This window comes from Hylobates moloch, unplaced genomic scaffold, assembly GCF_009828535.3.
Source record: "Hylobates moloch isolate HMO894 unplaced genomic scaffold, HMol_V3 SCAFFOLD_19, whole genome shotgun sequence".
Lineage (NCBI taxonomy): Eukaryota > Metazoa > Chordata > Mammalia > Primates > Hylobatidae > Hylobates > Hylobates moloch.
In genome coordinates, this window is record NW_026652294.1 from 34,730,298 (window position 1) to 34,755,319 (window position 25,022).

The 25,022-nt window shown below is 56.6% G+C and overlaps 3 protein-coding genes across 6 annotated transcripts in view; 1 reads left to right on the top strand and 2 right to left on the bottom strand.

The window, feature by feature from the left end:
* TAX1BP3 (Tax1 binding protein 3) overlaps positions 1-4,020 on the bottom strand; it is a 5,068-nt gene extending 1,048 nt beyond the window's left edge. Inside the window, exons 1-3 of the mRNA XM_032138915.2 lie at positions 3,905-4,020; positions 717-836; positions 247-324 (exon numbers count right to left, since the gene is read on the bottom strand). Coding sequence (XP_031994806.1) covers positions 247-324; positions 717-836; positions 3,905-3,943 — 237 coding nt within the window. The 5' untranslated portion in view covers positions 3,944-4,020. The remainder of the gene's footprint in view (positions 1-246; positions 325-716; positions 837-3,904) is intronic.
* Positions 4,021-4,178: 158 nt separating this feature from the next.
* On the top strand, positions 4,179-5,082 carry EMC6 (ER membrane protein complex subunit 6). Its single transcript, XM_032138916.2, has 2 exons — positions 4,179-4,316; positions 4,515-5,082. The coding sequence occupies exon 2, from the start codon at positions 4,564-4,566 to the stop codon at positions 4,894-4,896; it is 333 nt and encodes a 110-aa protein (XP_031994807.1). The 5' UTR covers positions 4,179-4,316; positions 4,515-4,563; the 3' UTR covers positions 4,897-5,082.
* Positions 5,083-8,173: 3,091 nt separating this feature from the next.
* On the bottom strand, positions 8,174-24,002 carry P2RX5 (purinergic receptor P2X 5). Of its 4 annotated transcripts, none has more exons than XM_032138922.2 (13): positions 23,773-24,002; positions 19,268-19,418; positions 18,625-18,696; positions 18,273-18,348; positions 18,095-18,191; positions 17,800-17,880; positions 17,225-17,363; positions 16,381-16,514; positions 15,773-15,866; positions 15,066-15,131; positions 12,186-12,268; positions 10,835-11,029; positions 8,174-9,422 (listed from the first exon to the last, which is right to left on the bottom strand). In XM_032138922.2, exons 1-13 carry the CDS (start codon positions 23,907-23,909, stop codon positions 9,362-9,364), a joined length of 1,386 nt encoding a protein of 461 aa, XP_031994813.1. In that variant the 5' UTR covers positions 23,910-24,002; the 3' UTR covers positions 8,174-9,361. The 4 variants fall into 4 exon arrangements, with proteins under 4 accessions (XP_031994813.1, XP_031994812.1, XP_031994811.1 ...); XM_032138921.2 differs by having other exon boundaries at positions 8,174-9,406; positions 17,225-17,480; XM_032138920.2 differs by having other exon boundaries at positions 17,225-17,480.
* Positions 24,003-25,022: the final 1,020 nt, after the last annotated feature.

The window sequence follows — 25,022 nt, forward strand, 5'->3', positions numbered from 1 at the left end:
GGGCTTTGGGGGCCCAGGTCATTCAGCAGGCCCCCAGCCTAACATCCCAGGGCTGGGAGACGCCAAGCACTGTGGCTGAGACACACAGGAGAGAGAGCCAGCGTCCTCTGGGGCAATACCAGCATGGGTTCCCAATTGGCTGCAGTGAGTCTCTCCCAGCTGGCAGGCTGGGGCAGCTCCCCACCCCCACGTGCTTCAGACCTGCTTGCCCAAACCTTGTTTTTCCTCCTTTGGGACACCTGTTACCTGCATGATCTTGTCTCCAATCTGCAGCCCAGCGATTTCAGCAGGGCCTCCTTCGGACACCCGTGTGACATAAATACCCTGGAAAGGGGCAGCCCAAGTCAAGCCCTGTGGTCACTGGACTGGCTGGCCCCTTATCCACAGAGCGGAAGCCAGCATGGCACATTCTCAGCCGTCCCTCTGTCGCTGCACCCAGCCTCTCCCAGCACACACGGTCAGTGAGGACTATTCCGAGAGAGCCCCACCATGCACCGGCCCTGCTGACGGCCGCCTCCTGCTCCTCCTGGGCTCTGTGAGCAGCCCTTCCTCACCCCACCCGTCCTTATTCTCACTAGGTCGCTTCTGATGCCTTCTTAGAGAGCATGGTTTGAGAGATGAGGTCTGTTCCTTCCATGCCGGCCCAGGAAGCAGAGACCCACCATCTCAGGCCCCTGTGCCCCACGGAGCGGTCCCAGGACCCCAGACCCCCTCACCTTGTCCGTCTTGTCTTCGGAGAAGGGATTCTGGGAAGGATCCTGGTCGATTCCACCTCCAATGCTGAATCCCAGGATTAAGTTCTCACCTTGACGCAGCTTGTGAATTTCAACTCTTTGCTGGCAAAGAAAAAAGCCAGTTGAGGGAAGTGGGTGGTTGGAGAATTAGGCTGGTGGGTGTCCCCAGCAGCAGCCTCAGAGCCATGACAAGGGGGTGGGTCCCAGGCCCCTGCAGGAATCCAGCTGCTCACCAGCCTGGGAGGCTGAGGAGCTGGCACTCAGAACTTGGCCACATTGATCCACCCACACAGCCCTCTGTCCTCAACCTGTCCCCACTTCCCCTGTCAGTCTTAGGCACTAGTCTTGATCAACATGTGGTCGAAGCCCCTGCTGGCCCGAGTCCAGGTGCTGTGGCTTCTGTGGGTGGGAAGCCCGTCTCACAGGAGGTGCTCTGGAAAAGCAGAGATGAAACTTGCATAGAAAGGAGAGGAAGGGCTTGCCGGCCACGGGGACCAGAGCACAGGCTTCAAGGTGCTGTGGATACATGTTCATGAGACTGGAGTGTCCAGTGCGGGACACAGAACTGGGAGGCGAGATGAGGCTGAAAGTGTAAGGCTGGGGCCAGATCCCATCCTGGAAGGGGAGTAGGGGTGTCTCCCTAAGCCCCAGGCCCTGCTCTTGTGCAGAAACAAGAGTGTTCTGCGGCGCTCCCACCATGCTCTGGGGCTATGGTCCCCAACTGTGCCAGGTTCCTTTCAAAGCCCTTGGCAAACATCGTCCAGTCAGCAGATGCTGGGAGCCAGACCAGATCATTCCCAAAGTAGAGTTTTAACAGGAAGGAGAAAAGAAAAAAGCAAAAGACAATCTAGACTAGACCTGAAGAAGTTTCCCAAAAGGGGGATTATTTGCATCAGGCTTTGAGGGGGTGATGGATAGCCTGACCTTGATCCTGAACCCACTGGAGTTCTCAGGAATGGAGTAGGGTAGGGCATGGTCAGGTTTGCTGCTAGAATGACCACTCGGGTAATCAGAAGAGGAACGGACATCTCACAAAAGCAGGATGCAGAGGCCAGGGGACATGGAGCTACCTGAAAATGGAGATCTACAGACTTAGTGACCACTCATGGAAGAGAGGAGTCAAGAGGAGCACCCAGCCACCTCCCCTGGCTGAACACACATCACTCAGATGGGGACCCAGGAGGAGGAGGAGCAGGTTGGGTTGGAGTGCCAGGAGCTGCGGGGCAGGTGTCCAGAAGGCAGATGGATCTATGGAGCCAGAGTTCAGAGGAATGGCCTAAATGTCTTTAACATTCTCAAAATTCTACATGGGGGAGGGTGGGGACTGGGGAGTGAGGCTGCCCAAACCCATCCCCAATCCAAGACTCAAGGGAGAGGCCAGACCATACACACCACGTTCAGGCACGTTCCTGGTATTACCGGAATTGGGAGGCATGGGCCTGCAGTTTTGGGGAAGGCCCTGGGACCAGTTATGGCATAAGGGAGGGGGGCAGGAAGCATGAGGCCCACTGTGCCTGGGTCCTCATGCCCCAAACTCAGCTCCTCCAGGCCTGCTCCACCTGCACAGTCAGAAGATTACAGGCCCTTGGGTTGGGAGACAGGGCTGTCACTGATTTGCTGGGCGAGGTCACGCAGAAGGTGGCTTGCTCTGGCTCCTCACCTGTCCCCGCCCCACTTCTAGCTAAAGAGCAAACGTGGTGCCTTCTCTCTGGGGCAGGGAGGGATTTTAAAAAGCCAGGCTGGGCCGGGCGCAGTGCCTCACGCCTGTTATCCCAGCACTTTGGGAGGCTGAAGCGGGTGGATCACCTGAGGTCAGGAGTTCAAGACAAGCCTGGCCAACATGGTGAAACCCTGTCTCTACTAAAAATACAAAAATTAGCTGGGTGTGCTAGTGCACACCTGTAATACCAGCTACTCGGAAGGCTGAGGCAGGAGAATCGCTTGAACCCAGGAGGCGGAGGTTGCAGTGAGCTGAGATCGCGCCACTGTACTCCAGCCTGGGGAACAGAGCAAGACTGTCTCAAAAAAAAAAAAAAAAAAAAGTCAGGCTGGTGCAGGGAGGGTGAAGCTTAGGACAGCTGTCAGCTGGTCCAGCAATGTTTCCTTCTGGCCCAGGCCTGAGCCAGTGCTCTAAGCTCAGCCTCACGTGTCATCTTTATCAGTGGCTTCTCTGCCTCCAGCCACCTGATTGCTGAAGCTTCTCCAGCACACCCATCTGAGATAACACACCCAGTCCCTATGGCTCCAGGGCGGGGACTTCCACTTGACCTCCTGCCCATAGGGCAGGCATTTCTTCTCGTTCTCTGAACGCTGTCGGGAGGTAGGCAGGAGACCTGAGTCTTTCCTGAGGTGGTCTTTTCTGGCTGAGCACTTCTCTCTGGGACTCCCCACCTCTGTCATAGGGTTGTGTCCCGCTGTGACACCGGCGTCTGAGTCTAACGTCCCAGCCTTCCTTCCTCCCTCTGCCTAGTCTAATAGCACCCAGCACCTAAAACAAGCCAGAGGGCGGCCAGGGGCCTAGGCTAGCCCCCAGAGGGTCTACTCAGGACTCAAGTTGCCAGGAGGGAGGCCTGGACTTTTTTGCCTTACAGCCTGGAGACCCAAGAAAAGTTCGAAGAGGGAACGCTCATCGCAGCTATACGAGCGTCCACCCTGGACCAGGCGGCGAGTGGGTCGGAGGAGCAAGGCTGGACAGGAAGGGGGCAGGGGCTGCCATGGCAGGCTCGGGACAGCCCCACCCCCAGATCTCCCTCCGGGCGGCGGCGCAGGCTGCAGCGGAGGAAGCATTTCCTCATTCCAGAGGCTGCGACTCATGGACGTCGGGATCGGCGCCCGCCCCCCGCAGCTCCCCGTCTGGGGACACGGAGGCCCGGGAAGGGGGCGCTTTTCCAGGCTCCCGCAGCCGGGCCTTTCCCCGTGGCCCTCCCCGCCCCGCGCACGCAGTCTGGGCTCCGTCCAGGGTCTCGGGAGGCCCTCGGGTCCCGGCCGTCCCTGTTTCGTGGCTGGGGGAACTGCGGCCCGCTCCGGCAAAGCGGGGACCCGAGCCCTTGCCGCCGGTTCGCAGGAGTCCCGGGTTCGATGCTCTGTCAACCTGCTTGGGGGTGTCCGTTTCCCGCTCTGCGAGGTGGGGTCAGGTCAAGACGAGGAGGAGCCCGCGCAAGCGCACTCACCACCACGGCGGTGACCGGCTGGCCCGGGATGTAGGACATTTCGACCCCGCTCTGGTCGCCCAGCGCCGCTCCGAGAAGCCGGCAGCAGAGTACCCGCTGCCGCGCCCTCGCTGCTTAACAAAGGCCGCCCCGCTCGGCCCGCCCCCTCATGAATAGTTAACAAACCTCCATCCAATCACTGGCCGGAGCGCCACTCCGCTTTCGGAAGTCCCAGCGCGTGCGCAGAAAAGCGAGCAGAGGGTGGAGCGTGTCCGGGGCGCCCACGGCGCAGGCGCGGAGGGCGGGGCGGGATCTGGGCGCGTGCGCAGCCCGGGACCTCCCGGCAGCCTTCCGAGCAAGATGGCGCCGCGGGCATCTCCTCCCCTGCCCGTGTGAGGGAACGCTAAGTACTGTGTCCGGCGCCGTGTTCAAGGTAACTGGGCCAGCGTGGCCGGGGAACGCAGACGCGCCACCACCTCCCGGCCGGCCCGGACCCTCAATCTCCTCGGCGTCTTTGGAAGATCCGAGGCCCAGGACTGGTGCCAGGTCTCGGAAGCTCCAGGGGGAGGGGGCGGCGTGAACCCAACTCACGGAGCTCCGGGCGCCACTTGTAACTTGATTTTCTCCGCAGCTCCGCGTTGTTCCGCGAGAAAGCGAGGGGCCGAGCCCCGGCGGGTGCGATGGCCGCGGTGGTGGCCAAGCGGGAAGGGCCGCCGTTCATCAGCGAGGCGGCCGTGCGGGGCAACGCCGCCGTCCTGGATTATTGCCGGACCTCGGTGTCAGCGCTGTCGGGGGCCACGGCCGGCATCCTCGGCCTCACCGGCCTCTACGGCTTCATCTTCTACGTGCTCGCCTCCGTCCTGCTCTCCCTGCTCCTCATTCTCAAGGCGGGAAGGAGGTGGAACAAATATTTCAAATCACGGAGACCTCTCTTTACAGGAGGCCTCATCGGGGGCCTCTTCACCTACGTCCTGTTCTGGACGTTCCTCTACGGCATGGTGCACGTCTACTGAAATGGGGGCCCGGGGGACTTTTTTAAAAAACCAGATCGGGAGGACTGTGGCCAGCAATTAACACCGTGTAGACTTCCTTAGTTCTTAAGTGGTTGAATTCGCAGCTTGTTCTGTAACGTTATAAATAATTTATATCTGAAGACGGAGAGCCTGTAATATTCTTCAGATTAAATGAAGCGTGAGACACTTTGTGGAGTTCTTTCCTGCCGTAACGCTTAGTCTGCCACTGATGCAAAATCGCCAAGATTTGACTCCTGGAGAGCAGGGACTGGGCCATAACCTTGTGTTAAGTCCTTGCATTTACACATAGGCCATCCAGAAACGGGCCCTAAGGGCCTACATAAGGAAAGAACTTCTTATTAACATTCTAAGAAGCAGTAACAGTTAATATGTATTAAGAACTCCCTGGGCCGGGCACGGTGGCTCATGTCTGTAATCCCAGCACTTTGGGAGGCCGAGGTGGGCTGATCACCTGAGGTCAGGAGTTCAAGACCAGCCTGGCCAACATGGCAAAACTCCGTCTCTACTAAAAATACAAATATTAGCCGGGTGTGGTGGCGCGCACCTGCAATGCCAGGTACTCGGGAGGCTGAGGAAAGAGAATTGCTTGAACCCTGGAGGCAGAGGTTGCAGCGAGCCGAGATCGTGCCACTGCATTCCAGCCTGGGTGATGGAGCAAGACTCCGTCTCTCAGGAAAAAAAAAGAGTTCCCTATATGCTGGCATTGTGACTTCTACTTTTTATACCGATCCTCTCATTTAATTTTAGCAATAACCTTACAGGGTAGATGTTATCGTTAGCTCCCTGATAAGGAACCTGAGGCTCAGAGAGGTTAAATACTTCTCCCAGAGGAGATACAGCTGGGAAGAGACAGAGCCAGGATTCAAATGCAGGTCTCTTAATTTGCTCTTGATATGTTTACTGGGTGTACCTTTCACAGGCCAGCGTTCCCTCCCACTAACCACTACTTTCAGGTATATATGGTGTCATTTTAGTTCCATTTCATTTAGTGACAGTCTTTTCCATAAGAAAAAATAAAGTCAAGCTGTATTTTTTAGAATATGTCTAGGGAAGATTAAACATTGGACATTTAGGCCAGGCACAGTGGCTCACGCCTGTAATCCCAGCACTTTGGGAGGCCGACGGCAGGCGGATCACCTGAGGTCAGGAGTAGGAGACAAGCCTGGCCCAACATGGCGAAACCCCACCTCTACTAAAAATAAGATGCAAAAATTAGCCAGGCGTGGTGGCGGGCACCTGTAATCCCAGCTATTGGGTGGCTGAGGCAGGAGAATCGCTTGAACCCGGAGGTGGAGGTTGCAGTTAGCCAAGATCACACCACTGCACTCCAGCCTGGGTGACAGCACGATTCCATCTCAAAAAAAAACAAAAATTGTTTGGACATTTAAGTTGAACTTTGGGCTGGTTTAGGGTGTAAACACCTCCATGTGTTAACCCATGATCCTTTCTTGTCAGGAGGGTTATCTTAGAATAAAACGCATTTGTGGCCGAGCACAGTGGCTCATGCCTGTAATCCCAGCACTTTGGGAGGCTGAAGTGGGCGGATCACCTGAGGTCAGGAGTTCGAGACCAGCCTGACCAACATGGAGAAACCCCATCTCTACTAAAAATACAAAATTAGCTGGGCGTGGTGGCGCATGCCTGTAATCCCAGCTACTAGGAAGGCTGAGGCAGGAGAATCGCTTGAACCTGGGAGGCAGAGGTTGCGGCGAGCCGAGATCGTGCTATTGCACTCCAGCCTGGGCAACGAGCGAAACTCCATCTCAAAAAAATAAATAAGTAAATAATAAAACGCATTTGTTTAATTGAGGAATAAATATTGCATTAGAATTATGGTAATTGCCTGAGTGTAGTGGCTCATGCTGTGATCCCAGCACTTTGGGAGGCCAAGGCTTGAGCCCAGGAGATCAAGACCAGCCTGGGCAACATAGTGAGATGCCCATCTCTACAAAAAAACATTTAATTAGCCAGCTGTGGTGGCATGTGCCTGTAGTCCAGCTACTCAGGAGGCTGGAATGGGAAGATGAAGATCACTTGAGCCCAGGAGGTTGAGGCTGCAGTGAGCTCCCATTTGCCCTGGCCTTGATCCTCAGAGCAAGTGGGGGAAGCCTTTGGAAGTTTTTAGTCTGAAGTGATGTAATCACATTTGGATTTTTTTTAAAAAAGAATCTGTTTTAGATTGGAAGGGGATCTGAGAGCTCGTATCCAAGTCCCCTTTTGACAGATCATAGATAGCCCATGGCTAGTCATGGAAATGGATCTGGGACCCAGACCTGTTAAATTCCGTTTCGGCTTCAGGAACACATGCACACGACGCCAAGGAGAAGCTGAAGCCATAGTGTTGCCCCCCATCCCAGTGAGCCCTTTCTCTGCCCCCACTGAAGATCCTCAGGGGTTTGCCCACCTCAGTCCTCAGAACCTCCTCTGAGTGGGAAGGAAAGGTTCAGTCCTGGTGTAAGGGAGAAGCAGAGGGAGTCCTCGGCCCGGTGGGAGAGGAGGAAAAAGGAAGAGGGATAAGTGAGCTAATGTACTTAACCATTTCCCTATCGTTGGGCAGTAAGTTTGAAATGTTCAGTACTATAAAAAATACTCCAATGAATGTCTGCATTTATATTGTTTTGAGAAATTTAACAAGTTCCTACGGCAGAGGATAAAAATTTGATTCCAAGTGACTTCCAGAGTTGTGTTGGATTACACTAATTGAATGAAAAGTACCAGTTTTATCAGTGCCTTCCTAGTCTATAATTTTAATAATTGTTCATTTAAAGCATTTCCATAATTTGAATTTCTTTGCAAGAGAATGAGAAACATATATATTGCTTACTAATTGTTTCTTGTGTCTGCCTCTTTTGATCTTGCCTTCTTACATTTTCCTTTAAAATACTGGTAAAAATGGGCCAGGCGCGGTGGCTGTCGCCTGTAATCCCAGTACTTTGGGAGGCCGAGGTGGGTGGATCACAAGGTCAGGAGTTCAAGACCAGCCTGACCAACATGGTGAAACCCCGTCTCTACTAAAAATACAAAAAAAAATTAGCCGGGTGTGGTGGTGCACTCCTGTAATCCCTGCTACTCAGGAGGCTGAGGCAGAAGAATCACTTGAGCCTGGGAGGCAGAGGGTGGCGGGGGTTAGGGTCCTGCCCCCCAACCCCAGCCAGGGCTAAAGGCCCAAACCCAAAAAAAAAAAAAAAACAAAAAAAAAAACGGGTAAACATGAAGAGAAAAAAATTAGGACACGTTTGAAATTGACACCATTTATTGTTTTATGACCAAATGAGAGTGTCAGAGAATACATATATTGGGCAGGTCCCAGAGTACTGGCCTAAGGGCAAAAGCTGGCAGGAAGGTGGTGTCTTTAGGAGAGAGAGTCCTTGGATCCACTGGAGAGTATGCTCTGAGGGAAGTGGCGGCACTTGGAGAGGGGAGTGGTGTGGAACCAACTGGAGCCCTTTTCCGAACACGCACGATGCCATTCCCAGTGAGGTAATCTAGGAACTCCACAGGGCACTGCAGTCCTTAGCTGAGGTGCTCGAGGACTCGGGAAGGAAGCCATGTTCCCCATTTACAACCCGTTCCCTAGTTCGGGAAGCCAGCCACGTAGAAAGGAAGAACTGACGGCAGGGGGTGGGGCAAAAAGACAGCCATGATGGGTCCGTCCTGATGCCCCCAGCATCAGACGTGGCGGTCACTTTGCTCTTTCATGGCTGGTCCCTGTGATGTGACATTGATAGCACCCAATGTACAAATTTCCCGTTGGGCAGCAGCATGGCATTCCCAAAGGCATGGGATCCCTGGGTGCTAGACGGCTGGGTTTAGGATAGGGCCTGAACGTAAGCAGAGGCAATTCACGTGCTCCTGGAATATCAGAACAGAAACGAGCTCTTGAGAGGCTGGCACTCTCCTCTTCCCAGTGAGGCAACCAGTGCCCAGGGAGAAGGGCCTTCCCAAGTCTGAGAGGAGCTTCAGTTCATGCTTCACTTCTCCCCATTTCAAAGCCAGTTTCCGGCCAGGCGCGGTGGCTCATGCCTGTAATCCCAGCACTTTGGGAGGCTGAGGTGGGCGGATCACGAGGTCAGGAGATCGAGACCATCCTGATTAACACAGCGAAACCCCATCTCTACTAAAAATACAAAAAAAATTAGCCGGGCGTGGTGGCAGGCGCCTGTAGTCCCAGCTACTCGGAGAGGCTGAGGCAGGAGAATGGCGTGAACCCGGGAGGCGGAGCTGCAGTGAGCTGAGATCGCGCCACTGCACTCCAGCCTGGGGGACAGAGCGAGACTCCGTCTCAAAAACAAAAACCAAAAAAAAGACCCCAAAGTTCAGGAGAGATGACTGCGCCCGGAAGCCCCTGTGTCGCGCAGGCACAGACTCCTCTTCCCAGTTCAGAGCTGCGGGTGGTTCTGGCCCCAACATCTTCAGCGACACAGCTGGTAGCCAACAGCCCTGGCTACGTCTCCACTGTCTGCAGCTGCTCCAAATTCACCTGTGCATTCTGCAAATGGCCAGACCTGTGTGTAGGCGGGAGGGGTGCACAGGGCACAGAGGACTGTTGGGAGCCGGCAGGTAGGCCAGCCTCACCGGAGGCAGCAACGCTCCTGGCAGGCAGGCAGGGTTCCTGCGGAAGCCCAGCACGCAGATGCTCGGGCAGAAGCCTCTGCAGTTGCCCTGGCATGGAGCAGCAGCAACTGCAGGGGCAGCGGGAGTGTGGGCCTGTGAGTCTGGAGCCTCCCACAGCCGCAGCGAGGCTCAGCCAAGACGAGCCAGGTGGTCGGGCTTCCCGCTTGCTCAGAATAGGAGCTCAAGTGAGCGCCCAGGAAGTAAGAGTCAGCTCAGGGAGCACAGGCGGGCTGCCAGGCTCTGGGCCTACCCCATACGGACCCCTAGCCTCCAGCCTCCGTACCCCACTGCTGCAGCCCCTGCCTCTCTCTCTTCACTCTTCTCCAGCCCAGTCTATTTCTCGCTCCTTCCCTGCCGGGCCCAGCTCCCAGCTGAACACTGCCAATTCCTGAACCAGCAAGGAACAAAAGCTGGGCCAGGAGAAAGGCCACCAAGGTCAGTGAGTACCTGGGGTGTGGTTTGCAAGAGAGTCACAGAACCCCAGTCTGACTGAGCGGGAGGTGTCCAGCCCCCACTGGGAGGGGAAAAAAGGGAAAACAAGGCACAGAGAGGGCCAGGCACCTGCTCACTGCACAGGCACTCTACAAGGCAGACGCAGAGCAGGCCCGGGACAGGCCCCCAACCCAGCCAGACGCCCTCCCCACACAGGCTGAGCCCCGTCTGCAGAGAAGCCAGCGCCCCCGGAAAGTACGGCCCAAGGACCCGCCTGGCAGCACGGCCAGCACCCTCCAGAGGCCAGGGCAGCCCCAGAATTGCACACAGAAGAGGGATTGAGGGGGGGTCATCTGAGCACAGAGACGTTCGGTGAAGGCAGAGTAACTCAGGAGAACCGCATCCTACAGACACTGCCGAGATTCAAATCCCAGCGCTGCCATTCACCAGCTGTGTGACTTGAACAAATTACTGAGCCTTTCTGTGCCTCAGCTTCCTCATTTGTAAAATGGGGAAGATCGGCGTCTACCTCATTCACTTGCTTACATGAGTTAACAAATACAGAGAGTACAGAGGGGTTCTGGGCAGAGAGTGAGTGCTGTGGAACAGCGCGCTGTTATCATCTGAGTGCCGGCATGGCACAGCACGCACCCCTGACCATCCAGGGCCCCGGGAGCTAAGGGGGACCTTGGGGGGTAAAGCACCAGCCCCTTCCCACACAGGCTCTCCCAGTTCCTAGATGTCCTGCCTTGTGGCCAGGTCACCCCAGAGCAGAGGGGTCCACTGGAGCTGCCAGGCATGAGAAGCCCCCATTGGGGACGCCTCTCTGCAGGACCCAGTTCTCGGGCTCTCTGTCTAGCAGTGGCCTCACCTGCGGGGCTCCAGGAGCTGCGGGCACACAGATCCGTTCCCCTTCTGGCTGCTGCTTCCACGCTTCGCCTCAGGCGGCTCCTGCAGCTCCTGCTGCTCTGGTACTCCCAGCAGCCCCGGCCCGGATGTGAGCTGCTCAGATAGTCCCAGCCCCGATGCCTCGTCCTCAGCCTCCTGGGCACTGTCTTCTAGGCCCCTGCACAAGATACAATCTGTTCACCTGGGACGGCAATGCAAGCTGCCTCCCCGCCGAGACGGGCGGGGTGGGCCTTGAAGAATCCCTCGCCCTGCAGGCCACCACCCGGCGTCCTCCACCCTGTGTCCTCCACCCTGTGTCCTCCACCCTGTGTCCTCCACCCAGCTTCATCTACCCTGCTTCATCCACCCTGCTCCCTCCACCCTGTGTCCTCCACCCAGCTTCATCCACCCTGCTTCATCCACCCTGCATCCTCCACCCTGCAGGTCATCACCCTGTGTCCTCCACCTGGCATCCTCCACCCTGCAGGTCATCACCCTGTGTCCTCCACCTGGCATCCTCCACCCTGCTCCCTCCACCCTGCATCCTCCAGCAGCACAGTCAGGACTATGGTTGGGGTTCAGCCTGCGGCCGGGGTCAGGGTGCACCCTATAACCCAGGGCTGGGGTTCAGGCCGCAGCTGGAGTGCAGTAAGGCAAATGACACAGGCAGACCCTGCACCCACTGTCCCAGGCTGTGGGGGCGCTGAGGGAGTACTAAGGTGTCTGTCCCAATTCCCATTCTGATCCCTGCTTCTCCAGAAAGCCTTCCCCAAAGGCCGAAGCCACAGCCCCTTCCCCTTCCCGCCCTCCCACAGTCATCAGGGTTCCCCACCCATGCTGTGCTCTGCCGCTGTGAACACGCACACCCCACCGAACCCAGGGCCCAGGAAACTCCAGAAACAGCCTCTGTGTGGAAGAAAATACCCACTTTTCTTTCCTTTACTACTCCAGCTTCCCTCAGCCCCGGCGCACCAGCACCACCAAGTCCAAGAATCCCAAAGCAGAAGTGCTGCAGACACCATTTGATTCATAAACCAACTCTGTCATCTCCCAGATAGAGAAACCGAGGCCCAAGGAGGCCTGGGGCTTGCCCAGAATCAGGCGGAACCTGTGAACTGTCTCCCGCCTCGTGGCCCACAGCGCCCTCCCCTCCCGCTGCTGCCGAGGCTGAATCCGGTTCTGCGGAGCACGTACTCAGAACTCCTCTCCTCCCCGGGCCCTCCAGCCCCTGCCTCACACCCCAGCCGTCAATATCACATCAGGGCAAAGGCTCGAAGCCATGCGGGTGCTCCACAGGGCTGCCCTCGGGCCGCCGGCCTGGAAGCAGAACTGACCTCACTTCCTCGTACTTCTTGTCGCGGTAAAACTCTCTCTTTTTGATGAGGTAGATGAGTACCAGGTCGCAGAAGAAAGCACCCTGCAAAAGAGGGGTCCCTGATTCAGAATCCTAGACCTCCGAGAGCACTGTTCATTTGGGGCACTTCGCCCCTTCGATCCTGCAACAGCACCTAAGGGAGGCATCACTGTCCCCATTTAACAGATGAGGAAACTGGGCTCAGCAAGGGGCACCCTTGTCTGAGACCACAGAGCTGGTCCACGGTGGAGCTCAAGCTGGACTGGAGCTCCCCCGATCCCATAGGCCAGGCACTCCCCGACCCCGCACCACCCAGACCCCATCCAATCGTTCCTTCAACACATTTGCTGGGCACCCAGCATGTGCCAGGGTCTGCGCCGAAGTACAGAGAGGATCTGGACAAGAGAGACCTCCTGGGGACTCCCCCTCTGGTGCAGGAGACAGGCGTGTCGATGATGACCCAGAGAGGACTTGACTCAGCCTGGGGAGGGTCCCTATTCAGTCCTTAAGGACTAAAGAGGTGGAAGGACATTATGGAGGGAGGAACACGCCTGTTGCGCCCGGGAAATGCCGCAGGGCCTGTGCGGGAAGAGGGAGAGGCGCTTCTGGAGAAGGGGATGGGGACTGGCCTGTTAGGCTTCTTAGAATGTTTCCGAGGCATCGTTCCTCATCCTTTAGGTGAGGCGGAGGCACCACAGCCCGAATTTTGGCATTTAGAAAGATCCCTGTGGTAGTCAGTGTGAGATAGGTTGGAAGGGTTCTAACTAACAAGGGCGCTATGGTCAAAGAAAGACGATGGGCCGGGCGCGGTGGCTCATGCCTGTAATCCCAGCACTTTGGGAGGCCGAGGCAGGCGGACCACCTGAGACCAGGAGTTCGAGACCAGCCTGGCCAACACGGTGAAACCCCGTCTCTACTAAAAAATACAAAAATTAACTGGGTGTAGTGGAGCACGCCTGTAATCCCAGCTACTCAGGAGGCTGAGGCAGAAGAATTGCTTGAGGCTGGGAGGCAGAGGCTGCAGTGAGCCAAGAGCATGCCATTGCACTCCAGCCTGGGCGACAGAATGAGACTCCGTCTCAAAAAAAAAAAAGAAAAAAAAAGTGATAGCTGAAGGTGGGCCTTCTCTAAGAAAGTAACAGGCACAAACATCCGGGACCCTCCCAGTGACTGTCTGCAGGTAGGGATCCATGTGGGGCTCACTTTTCTTGACCCCCTCCCAGGAGTGTGCTCTCTGAGTCCTAGTACGGGACACAATTTTCCCGGCCCCAACAAAAGTCACCCCTGGGTCCCGATGGACTCCTCCAGTGGGGCTGTCTTGCACGCACAGGCAGAGGAATGAGGGAAGAGGCCACCGGAAACCTGGGAAAGGGACCTGCCGGGATGAGCACTGACCACTTCCATGGCTCTCAAAAACTCCAGAAGGACCACGGGGCAGTGCAGACTCAGGACGCCTCTCCCTGCCCTCAGCCCCTGCATCTCCTCCCCTGTGAGCCCCTCTTGGCCCCGCTGAAAGGCCACCTCTAAGGAAGAGTCACAGGGCCGTCTTCCCTGCCTCTCAACCTTTCAGTCGGGTGGTTCTCAGCCAGCTGGGATTTTGCTCCATCACAACTGCAGGGGAGGGTGCCCCTGACATCTAGTGGGTAGAAACCAGGAACGCTCTTAGACATCCTACAATGGGCTGGGCGCGGTGGCTCACGCCCGTAATCCCAGCACTTTGGGAGGCCAATGCCAGAGGATTGCCTGAGCCCAGGAGTTCAAGATCAGCCTGGCCAACATAGTGAGACCCCATTTCTACAAAAAATTTAAAAATTAGCCACACGTGGTGGTGCACCTGCAGCCCTGGCTAGTGGGGAGGCTGAGGTGGGAGGATCACTTGAGCCCAGGAGTTCAAGACTGCAGTGAGCCATGATCATGCCACTGCACTCCAGCCTGGGTAACAGAGCAAGACCCTGTCTCTGAAATCAACATCCTCAGGGTCTGGGAAGATAAATAGTATCAGACTGGAAAAGTGTGAAATATGAAATAGAAAACAAAACAAACAAAACAAACGAAAACATCCTACAACACCCAGCACAGCCCTCTGTGAACTGTGGAATGTTTAAGCGTATGTCAAAGGATATGCGTAAGACCACAACACAGAATTATCTGACCCAAAAAGTCAGCAGCACCCAGGCCAAGAAACTGTCTGCAGCCTAATCCTGCCCTTTTTTTTTTTTTTTTTTTGGAGATGGAGTTTTGCTCTTGTTGTCCAGGCTGGAGTGCAATGGTGCGATCTGGGCTCACCACACCTCCACCTCCTGCCTCAGCCTCCTGAGTAGCTGGGATTACAAGCATGTGCCACCACACCCAGCTAATTTTTGTATTTTTAGTAGAGATGGGGTTTCTCCATGTTGGTCAGGCTGGTCTCGAACTCCCAACCTCAGGTGATCCACCTGCCTCGCCCTCCCAAAGCATTGGGATTACAAGTGTGAGTCACTGCACCCGGCCTAATCCTGCCCTCTTTTAGCAGAAGTAGAGATGGAGACTTTAGAAGTTCAGGGACTCACCTGGGATCCCAGGGATACCCCAGCCACGCCTTGGCTGGGGACTGACCTAAACCCACCCACAGCTGCAGAGCTACTGGCACATGCCTCCCTGACTCTGGAAAGAGACTCGGGCTGTCACTGCTACCTGGGGACAGCTGGCAGAGCGTGAAATCCCAGAAAGCCCTCTTTTCCCATGCCCATTCTGATCTTGCCAGCTCTGGTTCTTTCTGGGGGCAGTGAGACATGCTCCTTCTGAACAGTGGCCTCCCCCTCCCTGCCAGTGCGGCCGCCGGAGAAAGGTTGGGAAGCGGGGAGGGAGGGGGGGTACTCACAGCACCCATGAGCGCCACCCCAGAGCCCACGTTGATGATGGTGGGAATGATGCTGAACTTCCCTGCCTGGAAGATAGAGACAAGGCGAGTGAGCGAGGCAGAGTGGACAGCGGGGCCCCCAGGGACCCTCCCAACGTCCCCCACCACCCCCGCCGCCAAGCCTCAGAACAGGAGAACGCACAGCGGGACCCCCAGGGACCTTCCCAATGTCCCCCACCCCCCAACCAGCCTCAGAACAGGAGAACGCACAGCGGGACCCCCAGGGACCTTCCCAATGTCCCCCACCCCCCAACCAGCCACATGCACAGTGGGACCCCCAGGGACCTTCCCAATGTCCCCCACCCCCCAACCAGCCTCAGAACAGGAGAACGCACAGCAGGGCCCCCCAGGGACCTTCCCAATGTCTCCCACCCCCCAACCAGCCTCAGAACAGGAGAACGCACAGCTGGACCCCCAGGGACCCTCCCAACGTCCTCTGCCCCCCAACCAGCCTCAGAACAGGAGAAGGCACAGCAGGGCCCCCAGGGACCCTCCCAACGTCCCCCGCCCAGCCTCAGAACAGGAGAACGCACAGCGGGACCCCCAGGGACCCTCCCAACGTCCCCCACCCAGCCTCGGAACAGCAGAACGCACAGCGGGACCCCCAAGGACCCTCCCAACGTCTCCCGTCCCCCTCCCAGCCTCGGAACAGGAGAAGGCGCGCACACCTTGCCGTTCACCATCACGTCAAAGCGGATCCCGTAGGCTTTCATCAGGGTGCGGAACTCCACCCCGGCTGCGTCTCGGTAATATCTGGCAAATCTGAGGGAGACAGGGCCCAGGGGAGGCCTCAGCCTGCCTGGCCTTCCCTCTTTTGGCAGCACCGATGTGGCTGCTCTGGGGACATAGAAGGACTCCCGGGACCCTGACTCTCAGCAGCCCCAGGAGCGGCGTGCAGACCTTCTCACTGAGCCAAAAACAAAGACACATCCAGCTCTTTGAAATCCCTGCCAGCCATTCCCTGAGGAGCAAGGGCTTCCCCACCCTACTCTGAGCAACCCCTGGGTCGCCAAAGCACAGATGGAAAGGATGCAGCAGAGGCAGCAAGACTTGGCTTCACGGACAGAACAGGCAAGAACACACGCTCTCCTCTCCCAGAGGCACCCCCAGCTTCGGTCGCTGGCCGTTCTGCTGGGGTCCACACCTCTCCTGGGCCATCTGTCCCTGCACCTCCCGCTCTGACGCCCACCCCCAGGAAGGGAACTCATAGTGCTGGCACCCAGAGGAGTGCCACTGATCATGGTCAGGTCACAAGGGGGCACAAGGCAGCGGTTACCTGAAGTTGTACCCGGAGGAGACAGACTTTGAAAGCTTATTGTCCAGACGGCTAAAAGAATAGTGAGGGTGGCACTCAGAGGCAGCTTTATCAAGATCACAGTTCCATTCAATATTAATTCCTATCACACCACCCTTGATAAAAGAGAGACAAGGGTCAGCACACAGAGCTTTCCGGAGACGGACAGCGTCCCAGGCCAGCCCTTCACTAGCACTGGACAATAGGAGGAGGTGCTTGGGCTCGAGGTCAGCCCCTCAAGACTCCCCTCCGGGAGGCTTAGCCCCCCCGTGGAGTGGCTGAGAACACTGCATCGCCCCAGCCCCAGGGCTGCCTCCCTCATTCTTCAGGGAAAAGGGAGCTGCCCAGGGTGGGCGTCTCTGGACAGGCACTTCACACTCCAGCCAGGCTGTGCCAAAGGGGCTCCTTCTGCCTCAGCTTCAGCTGGTGCCCCAAGGACTCAGAACTGCACAGCAGGTGCCAGGTCTGGCTCTCACTGAGTGCCCATGGTCTGAGTGCTGCCACAGCCAATTCTGAAAACACTGAGTCCCTGGGGGCAAGTGACTTTGCAGGACCCCTCTCGCCCACTGCCACAGTAGGCCTGTGTGCCACAGCCAATTCTGAAAACACTCCCTGGGGGCAGGTGACTTTGCAGGGCCACCCTCGCCTGTTGCCACAGTCTGCCTGTGTGCCACAGCCAATTCTGAAAACAGTGAGTCCCTGGGGGCAGGTGACTTTGCAGGGCCACCCTCGCCCCACGAGTCCCCGTCCACACCTTCTTTCTCCCAGAGCCAGGCCCAGCGCCCCCAGGCCCTCAGGGAGGGCTCCCTGCGTGCACCCCACCCACCTCCAGGGCTATATCCTGGAAGTCGCTCCCAGCCCAGCGGATCACGGAGCCCAGTCGGAAGATGGGGCAGTAGTGGTTCTTGGGGCCAAAGTGGCATGATTTCAGGAAAGATCTGTCCTTGACGTCTATCACATTGCTCCTGGGTGGAGGCCACAGGCGGCCGAGAAGTGAAGTAAGACTTGATGTTCCCGGGCCTGGCCAGGAGTCACTCGGTCCCTCACCAACCTGAGCGCTGACAGCTCCCTGCAGCAGCACCCTACTTTATAGCAGGGGAAGGGGCACCCCAGTGCCACCCACTGTTTATTCACATGCAGACATTACACACACACATGCACACACACCTGTGCGCGCACACACGCACACGCATGCATGCATGCACGCACACACACGCACGCATGCGCGCACACACCTGCGTGCACACACACGCATGCACACACATGCGCACACACGCACACACACACATGCACATGCGCGCGCACACACACACACCCCCCAGGCACAGACCCGCGGAGTGCCAGCCCAGGCCCCTCATGGACCAAGGCCCACCCCTGCCCCCAGTGGCTAAGCCCACATACTTGGAGAAGTTGAATTTGGGGAAACGGATGTGGTTCTTTATGAAAATGGTGAAGTCTTCGGCCTCCTTCAGGAATGGCTCCCTGAAAACCAACCCAGAACAGCCTGTCCAGGAGGCCCCACCCCTGTGCCCCTCCCCGAGGCCTGGGCCAGTGTGAGGCCTGTTCCTTGGGTCCCCTGGAGCCTCTGTCCAGGACAGTTAATTTGCTGGGACCCACCGCGCGGGGCCGGGAAACGTTGGGACCCACCGCGCGGGGCCGGGAAACCCCTCAGGGTCCTGAGGCTGCAGCCACTCACTCCGGCCTGGAGCTTGTCTCCAACGGGCACCAGGCAAAGATCTCACAGGTGCCCCTGGCCGAGTTGTCTCTCCGCAGGCAGCGGCCAGTCTTCACTCCTGCAGGGGTGGGACAGGATCAATGCCAGGAGCCTCCCACTCCAAGTCCTCCTTCAGCCCCTGGCTGCTCCAGGCCCTCACCATTTCCAGCTGTAACCGCCTCCCCAGGGTGGCAGTCACTGTCCTTGGAGCACACGCCATCAGGAATGCCTTCATTCTGCCGGGAGAGAAGGGGCACCTGGATGGGGGGGTTCCCCCCAGCTCAGAGCCGGGTCCCACTCCGGGAGTTAGAATAGGGGTTCTTCTTTGGCCTGGCCCACACACACTTTGAGAATCTGCTTCTCCCCCATACAATGCAGGAACCACACAGGGGTGCACACAGCCTCCCGAGACCCTTGGGGTGGACAGCCACCCTTGCTTCAGAAGAGAGTAGACCCCAACCACTGCCGGTGGCTCTCCCACCCCCACGCCAGGGCCCCTCGCCAAATCAAACCTCAGCACAGACGTCCTGCCGCTGGTTGGGGGTCACAATCAGGTTGGTGACCACAAAAAAGACGTTCTCTCCCTAAGGAACCAGAGAGGCACTAAGGAACCTCCTCCTGCCCCTTAAGGACCACCCCACCTTCCCAGCGTTACCTGAAAGAGGGTGGTCCCTCTGCCTGGGTATTGGGGATAATGGGGCCACAAACTTGGTAGACTCTGCCCATCTGCTCATGGACCCCGCAGTCCCCAAGTAGATGTCCATTGATAGATCTCCCCCAGACTCACAAACCCCAACTGCCCCAGGATCCAGGAGAAGTAGGGGCAGGGCTCAGGCTGCCCTGGCCCTGGCCAACTGTGAACAGGCTGGAGGGCTATTCCCAGAGGCAGTGACTTAGAAGGGGGGGTTCTCTGTGCCAGCCCAACAGACTCAGATAGAACAGAGCAGTTGCCCCCGGCATAGTCAAAGAGGGCAGGGGTTTGGCATGGGAGGTAGGATCTGGACAAGGTCGCTCTCTGCAAGCCCTGGCAGGTGTCTTGGGCCAAGAGAGATGATGGATGGGGGTCCCTGCGTATCCAAGAAGCTTCCTGTGTGACCCACCCGAACCAGGCAGGCCCTGACAGCCCTGGCTGCAGTGCTAGGTGGGGACTCAGACCTGGGCTGGAATGACATAGTCGGCGACATCCCAGATCCGCTGCCCGAGATCCGAGGTGTTGGTGAAGGCCACGCCCTTGACTTTGGTGATGACAGCACTCTGCAGGGAGGTGTCGACGTCTTGGTAACCCTTCTTTATCAGGAACACCCATCTGTGGGAAGGGGGCCGGTACGTGGGCATCAGCCACACTGCTGCCTTCAGGGAGCTTCCCCAGGCCTGGGGGTGGGGCAGCAGTCACAGCAACTCCTAGTTGAGGTGGGGCAGGCTCAGGGCTCCACCTGTCCCACCAGCTCCTGGGCAGGGGCCACAGCTCCCACTGCTGACTGAAACCCAGTCCTGCAAGCAGCAGAGGCGACAAGCAACCCTAGAGATGGGGGCCCTAAAGAAGCAAAGACCAGCCGGGCACGGTAGCTTACACCTATAATCCGAGGCAGGCAGATCACGAGGTCAGGAGATCGAGACCATCCTGGCTAACATGGTGAAACCCCGTCTCTACTAAAAAACAAAATACAAAAAATTAGCCAGGCATGGTGGCGGGCACCTGTAGTCCCAGCTACTCAGGAAGCTGAGGCAGAAGAATGGCGTGAACCCGGGAGGCAGAGCTTGCAGTGAGCCACAACCACCCCCCAAGACCCCAGCCACTGGGGAAAGGGGGGAAGTGTTTTTCAAAAAAAAAAAAAAAAAGAGAGGCAAAGACCACTGTCCACTCAGAGGCCTCAAGTGGACAAGCCTGGGCTGAAACCAGCTCAGCCACGTACTGGTTTGGTGACCCCAGGCAAGCCAATTTCCCATACATAACATGGGGTGACAGCGCCTCCCTCTGGGGTTGTGATGGTGGTTAGATGAAATGGTGCCTAACCTGAAACCAATCACAAGGAGACCTCAAACAAACCCAAACTGAGGGGCATTCTACGAAATAAGAGTGCAGGCCAGGCACGGTGGCTCGCGCTTGTACTCCCGAGACCAAAGCAGGAAGATCGCTTGAGCCCAGGATCGCTTGAGACCAGCCTGGGCAACATAGTGAGACCCCATCTCTATGAAAAATGAAAAACTAATCTAGGCATGGTGGCACCAGCCTGTCATCCCAGCTACTCGGGAGGCTGAGGTGGGAGGATCCCTTGAGCCTGGGAGGTCGAGGCTGCAATGAGCCATGATTGTGCCACTGCACTCCAGCCTGGGTGACAGAGTGAGAACCAGCCTCAAAAACAACAACAAAATAATGAAATAAGAGTACAAATCCCATACTTGTTGACACTAAAAACACAAGCAATAAAAGAAAAAATAGGTAAGTTGGACTTCATAAAAATTTAAAACGTTCATGCATCAAAAGACACTCTCAAGAAAGTGAAAAGACAACCCACAGAATGGGAGAAAACATTTGAAATAATGCAGCTGGTAAGGGTTTAGTATCCAGAAGACATAAAAAACTCTTATAATGTAACAATAAAAAGGCAAACAATCCAATTTAAAAATGAGCAAAGGATTTGAATAGACATTTCTCAAAAAAAAAAAAAAAAAAAAGGTCGGGTGCAGTGGCTCACGCCTGTAATCCCAGCACTTTGGGAGGCCGAGGCGGGAGGATCACGAGGTCAGGAGATCGAGACCATCCTGGCTAACACGGTGAAACCCTGTCTCTACTAAGAATACAAAAAATTAGCCAGGCATGGTGGCAGGCGCCTGTAGTCCCAGCTACTCGGGAGGCTGAGGCAGGAGAATGGCGTGAACCTGGGAGGCAGAGCTTGCAGTGAGCTGAGATCGTGCCACTGCACTCCAGGCTGGGGGACAGAGCGAGACTCCATCTCAAAAAAAAAAAAAAAAAAAAAAAAATACACAAATGCTCAATTAAGCATATGAAAAGATGCTGAACACCATTGGTCATTAGGGAAATGCAAATCAAAACCACAATAAAACACCACTTCACTTCCACTAGGATGGCTATAATTTTTTAAAAACTCTACAGATAACAGATGTTGATGAGGTTGTGAAGAAATTAGAACCCCCGTATATCACTGATAGGGATGTAAAATGAGGTAGCTATCTTAGAAAACAATTTAGCGTTCCTCAAAAAGTTAAGGATCGAGTTACCACATAAGCCAGAAAATTCCCAAGAGATTGAGAACATGTCCAAGCACAGTGGCTCACGCCTGTAATCCCAGCACTTTGGGAGGCCAAGGCGGGTGGATCACCTGAGGTCAGGAGTTCGAGACCAGCCTGACCAACATGGTGAAACTCCGTGTCTACTAAAAAAATACAAAAATTAGCCAGGCTTGGTGGCGCATGCCTGTAATCCCAGTTAATCCAGAGGCTGAGGCAGGAGAATCTCTTGAACCCGGGAGGCGGAGGTTGTAGTGAGCTGAGATCATGCCATTGCACTCCAGCCTGGGCAACAAGAGCAAAACTCCATCTCAAAAAAAAATTAAAAATTAAAAACTTGAAAACATGTCCACACAAAAAACTTGTACATGAATGTTCTCAGAAGCATTCTTCTTCTTCTTCTTTTTTTTTTGAGACAGAGTCTCGCTCTGCTGCCCAGGCTGGGGAGCACTGGTGCGAGTAGCTGAGATTACAGGCACTTGCCACCACACCCAGCTAATTTTTGAATTTTTAGTAGAGATGGGGTTTTACCATGTTGGTCAGGCTAGCCTTGAACTCTTGACCTCAAGTGATCCACCCACCGCGGTCTACCAAAGGGCTGGGGTTACAGGCATGAGCCACCACACCCAGAGGTGTGAAAACCATCCAAATGTCCATCAGCTGATGAATGCATGACCACAATGTGGCAGCCCCACACAGCGGGATAGTATCAGCCACAAAGAGGAATCGAGGGCTGATAGATGCCACAACATGGGTGAGCCTTGAAAACATGACACTAAGTGAAAAGAAGCCAGAAAAAAAAAAGGCCACATACTATATAATTTCATTTATACGAGATATCCAGAATAGGCAAATCCATAGAGACAGACTCTCCTGCCTCAGCCTCCTGAGTAGCTGGGATCACAGGCGCCACTATCATGCCCGGCTAATTGTTTTGTGCTTTTAGTAGAGACAAGGTCTCTCCATGTTGGCCAGGCTGGTCTCGAACTCCTGACCTCAGGTGATCCACCCGCCTCAGCCTCCCAAAGCACTGGGATTACAGGCATGAGCCACAGCGCCCGGCTGCCAATTTCCTAATTTTCATACTTGTACTTAGTTAAATATGTCCTGCTTTCCCTGCCATGTGAGGACACAGCGAGAGGGTGGCCATCTGCAAGCCAAGGAGAGAGCCCTCCGAGACCCCGGGACCGTGCTACCACCCTCATCTCAGATTTCCACATCCAGGACTGCGAGAATTAAATTTCTATTGTTTAAGCCAAAGCAACTCCATTTATTCATTCACGCGTTCATTTCACAGCTATTCCCTAAACAGTTAAGTGCTGCTGGGCCCCACCCTCAGGGCATTCCCGGATTGACAGCGACATTAGGCAAATGATCCCCCAAATTAGCCCAACAATTACACTGTGGGAAGGCCAGGGAGGAAGGGAGAGGGAGTTACTGGAGAGCCCAGATCTGGGGGCTGAGTGGATGCTAAGGGAGTGGAGGCGGACAGGCAGGCCTGGCTGAGGAACAGCACAGCGCCTACGAGGCCGCTCAGGTGGGAGGCGGCCAGGGGCCTGGGGGTGCAGCTCAGAGAATGCGGACTGCTGGACCTCCGAGGGACAGCCAGGCGTCAGGGCTGCCCTCCCAGGAGGAAGCGGGAGGAACTCCACCGCATTTACTGAACGAGTGGAATGAGGCGCATCCCCATTGTCCAGCGCTGCTTTCCCCCTCCACCTGCTCACCCCCCACCCACCCCGGGGTCAGGGCTCTGAAGGCGCCTGGCAGAGCAGCCTCCACAAGTTGCCCCTTTGGCTTTGTGGCGCCAGCTCCTGCCAGGTGGCATGAGGATGGCTGAGCTGGGTGCAGAGATAGAGGCCTCTGGGCAGGACCCCCAGCTGGACACCAGAGAGGCTGGCCGCGGGGGGGGCAAGCTGACTGGAAGGGAGCTCAGCCACATGCCGGGCTGATGAGTTTCTCCAGCTCTGAGTAGGCAGTGACACCCTGTGATTATAAATAACCTGCCGGCGCCTGGGTCAGCTGCCAGGCCAAGGCCCAAGGAGGCTCCTGGGGCGACAACTGCCACCCAGCCCCCTGGCATCCCTGCCCCCTTCCCATGGCCCTAACACGTGGGGACCCGACTCTGGGAGAAGTAGCTGCAGGGAAAGCCTGATAAATCGAGGAACCCAGAAGGCCCCTGCCCACCTCTCATCACCTCTAGCGCCAGTGGGGGAGTGGAGAGCCCCCTCTCTACACCTTACTCCTACACCCGAGGACCCGAAGAGGACCCCCACCGCAAGCAGGCTCACAGACCCCCACTACGGGGAAAACCGCGTGCACGCCTGCGAATTCCAGGACCCTGGAGAAGGACGCGGCGGCTGGCACCCGCCCTGCCCCTCCCCCGCCTTCCCGAAAGTCCGCGGAGAACTCACACGACCAGGTACAACAGGATGGAGGCCTGCAGCAGCCGGTACAGCAGGCCCACCTTCTTGTTCTTGGCGATAACATACTTCTCGGTCTTGTAGTCGAACAGCGACAGGCAGAGCCCCTTGCAGCCGGCCTGCCCCATGGCGCGCTCTCAGCCGGGCTTGCGGACCGCCCGGCCCACGTGCGCTCATGGGGAGCCCTCGGTCCCTCGGTCCCTGCGCGCCCGGCGCCCGCCTCGGCCTGTCTGCGCCCGCCCAGCTGCAGCCCGGGGTGTCCAGCAGGGCTGCGGGGCGCGGGGGCGGGACGGGGCGGCCTTTTATTGGCGAGCACCGGAACCTCGGACCGCGACCTTGCCGCCACCTCTTCCTCCTCCTCCTCCTCCCGACACAGTGACACCCCTGCAACCTCCTCCCCAGCCACTGGTCTGGTAGCGCAGCCCCGGATGCGCAGGACCGCGCTGTGCTGTTGCCCAGCTGAAAGCAGCGATCGCGGAGAAGAGGAAGTGAAAGGGGGGAAGGGCTTATTTTTATTTTATTTTAAATTTATTTATTTATTTTTGAGACGGAGCCTCGCCCTGTCGCCAAGGCTGGAGTGCAGTGGTGCGATCTCAGCTCACTGCTACCTCCGCCTCCCGGGTTCAAGCGATTCTCCTGCCTCAGCCTCCCGAGTAGCTGGGACTACAGGCGTGATAATTTTTGTATTTTTAGTAGAGACGGGGTTTCACCATGTTGGCTGGTCTTGAACACCTGACCTCAGGTGATCCGCCCACCTCAGCCTCCCAAAGTGCTGGGATTACAGGCGTGAGCCCCGCGCACGGCGGGAAAGGGCTGCTTTTAAAGCAAAATTCCCCTTTCTCTCCTCGCAAAGAAATCCCAAAGGGTTCTTCCTATTGAATAGATGGGGAACTGAGGCCAGGGAAGGAAGGAAGGGGACACAACAGGTTTCTCCATTCACCTGGCGCCAGGTCTCCTGCCAGGGAGATACATTCTTGCTCCGTGGTGGGGGGGGGGAGGGCCCACACGCTGGAAGAGACAAGACTTGTCCCACCTGAGGCTGCCTGTGTCTGCTGTGACTAATACGCATTTCTACTGCGGCAGCTGCTGCAGGTTTAAAAGCCCACACTCCGGCAGAGTCGGTGGTCAGGCAGGTCCCCAGTACCGGCAGCAGGAAGACCTCCGTCCCACACTCAGGGCGGATGGGGTGGGGGCGGGGAGACACAGGCAACCCACCCTAGGATCCTAAAAATATGCCTGGA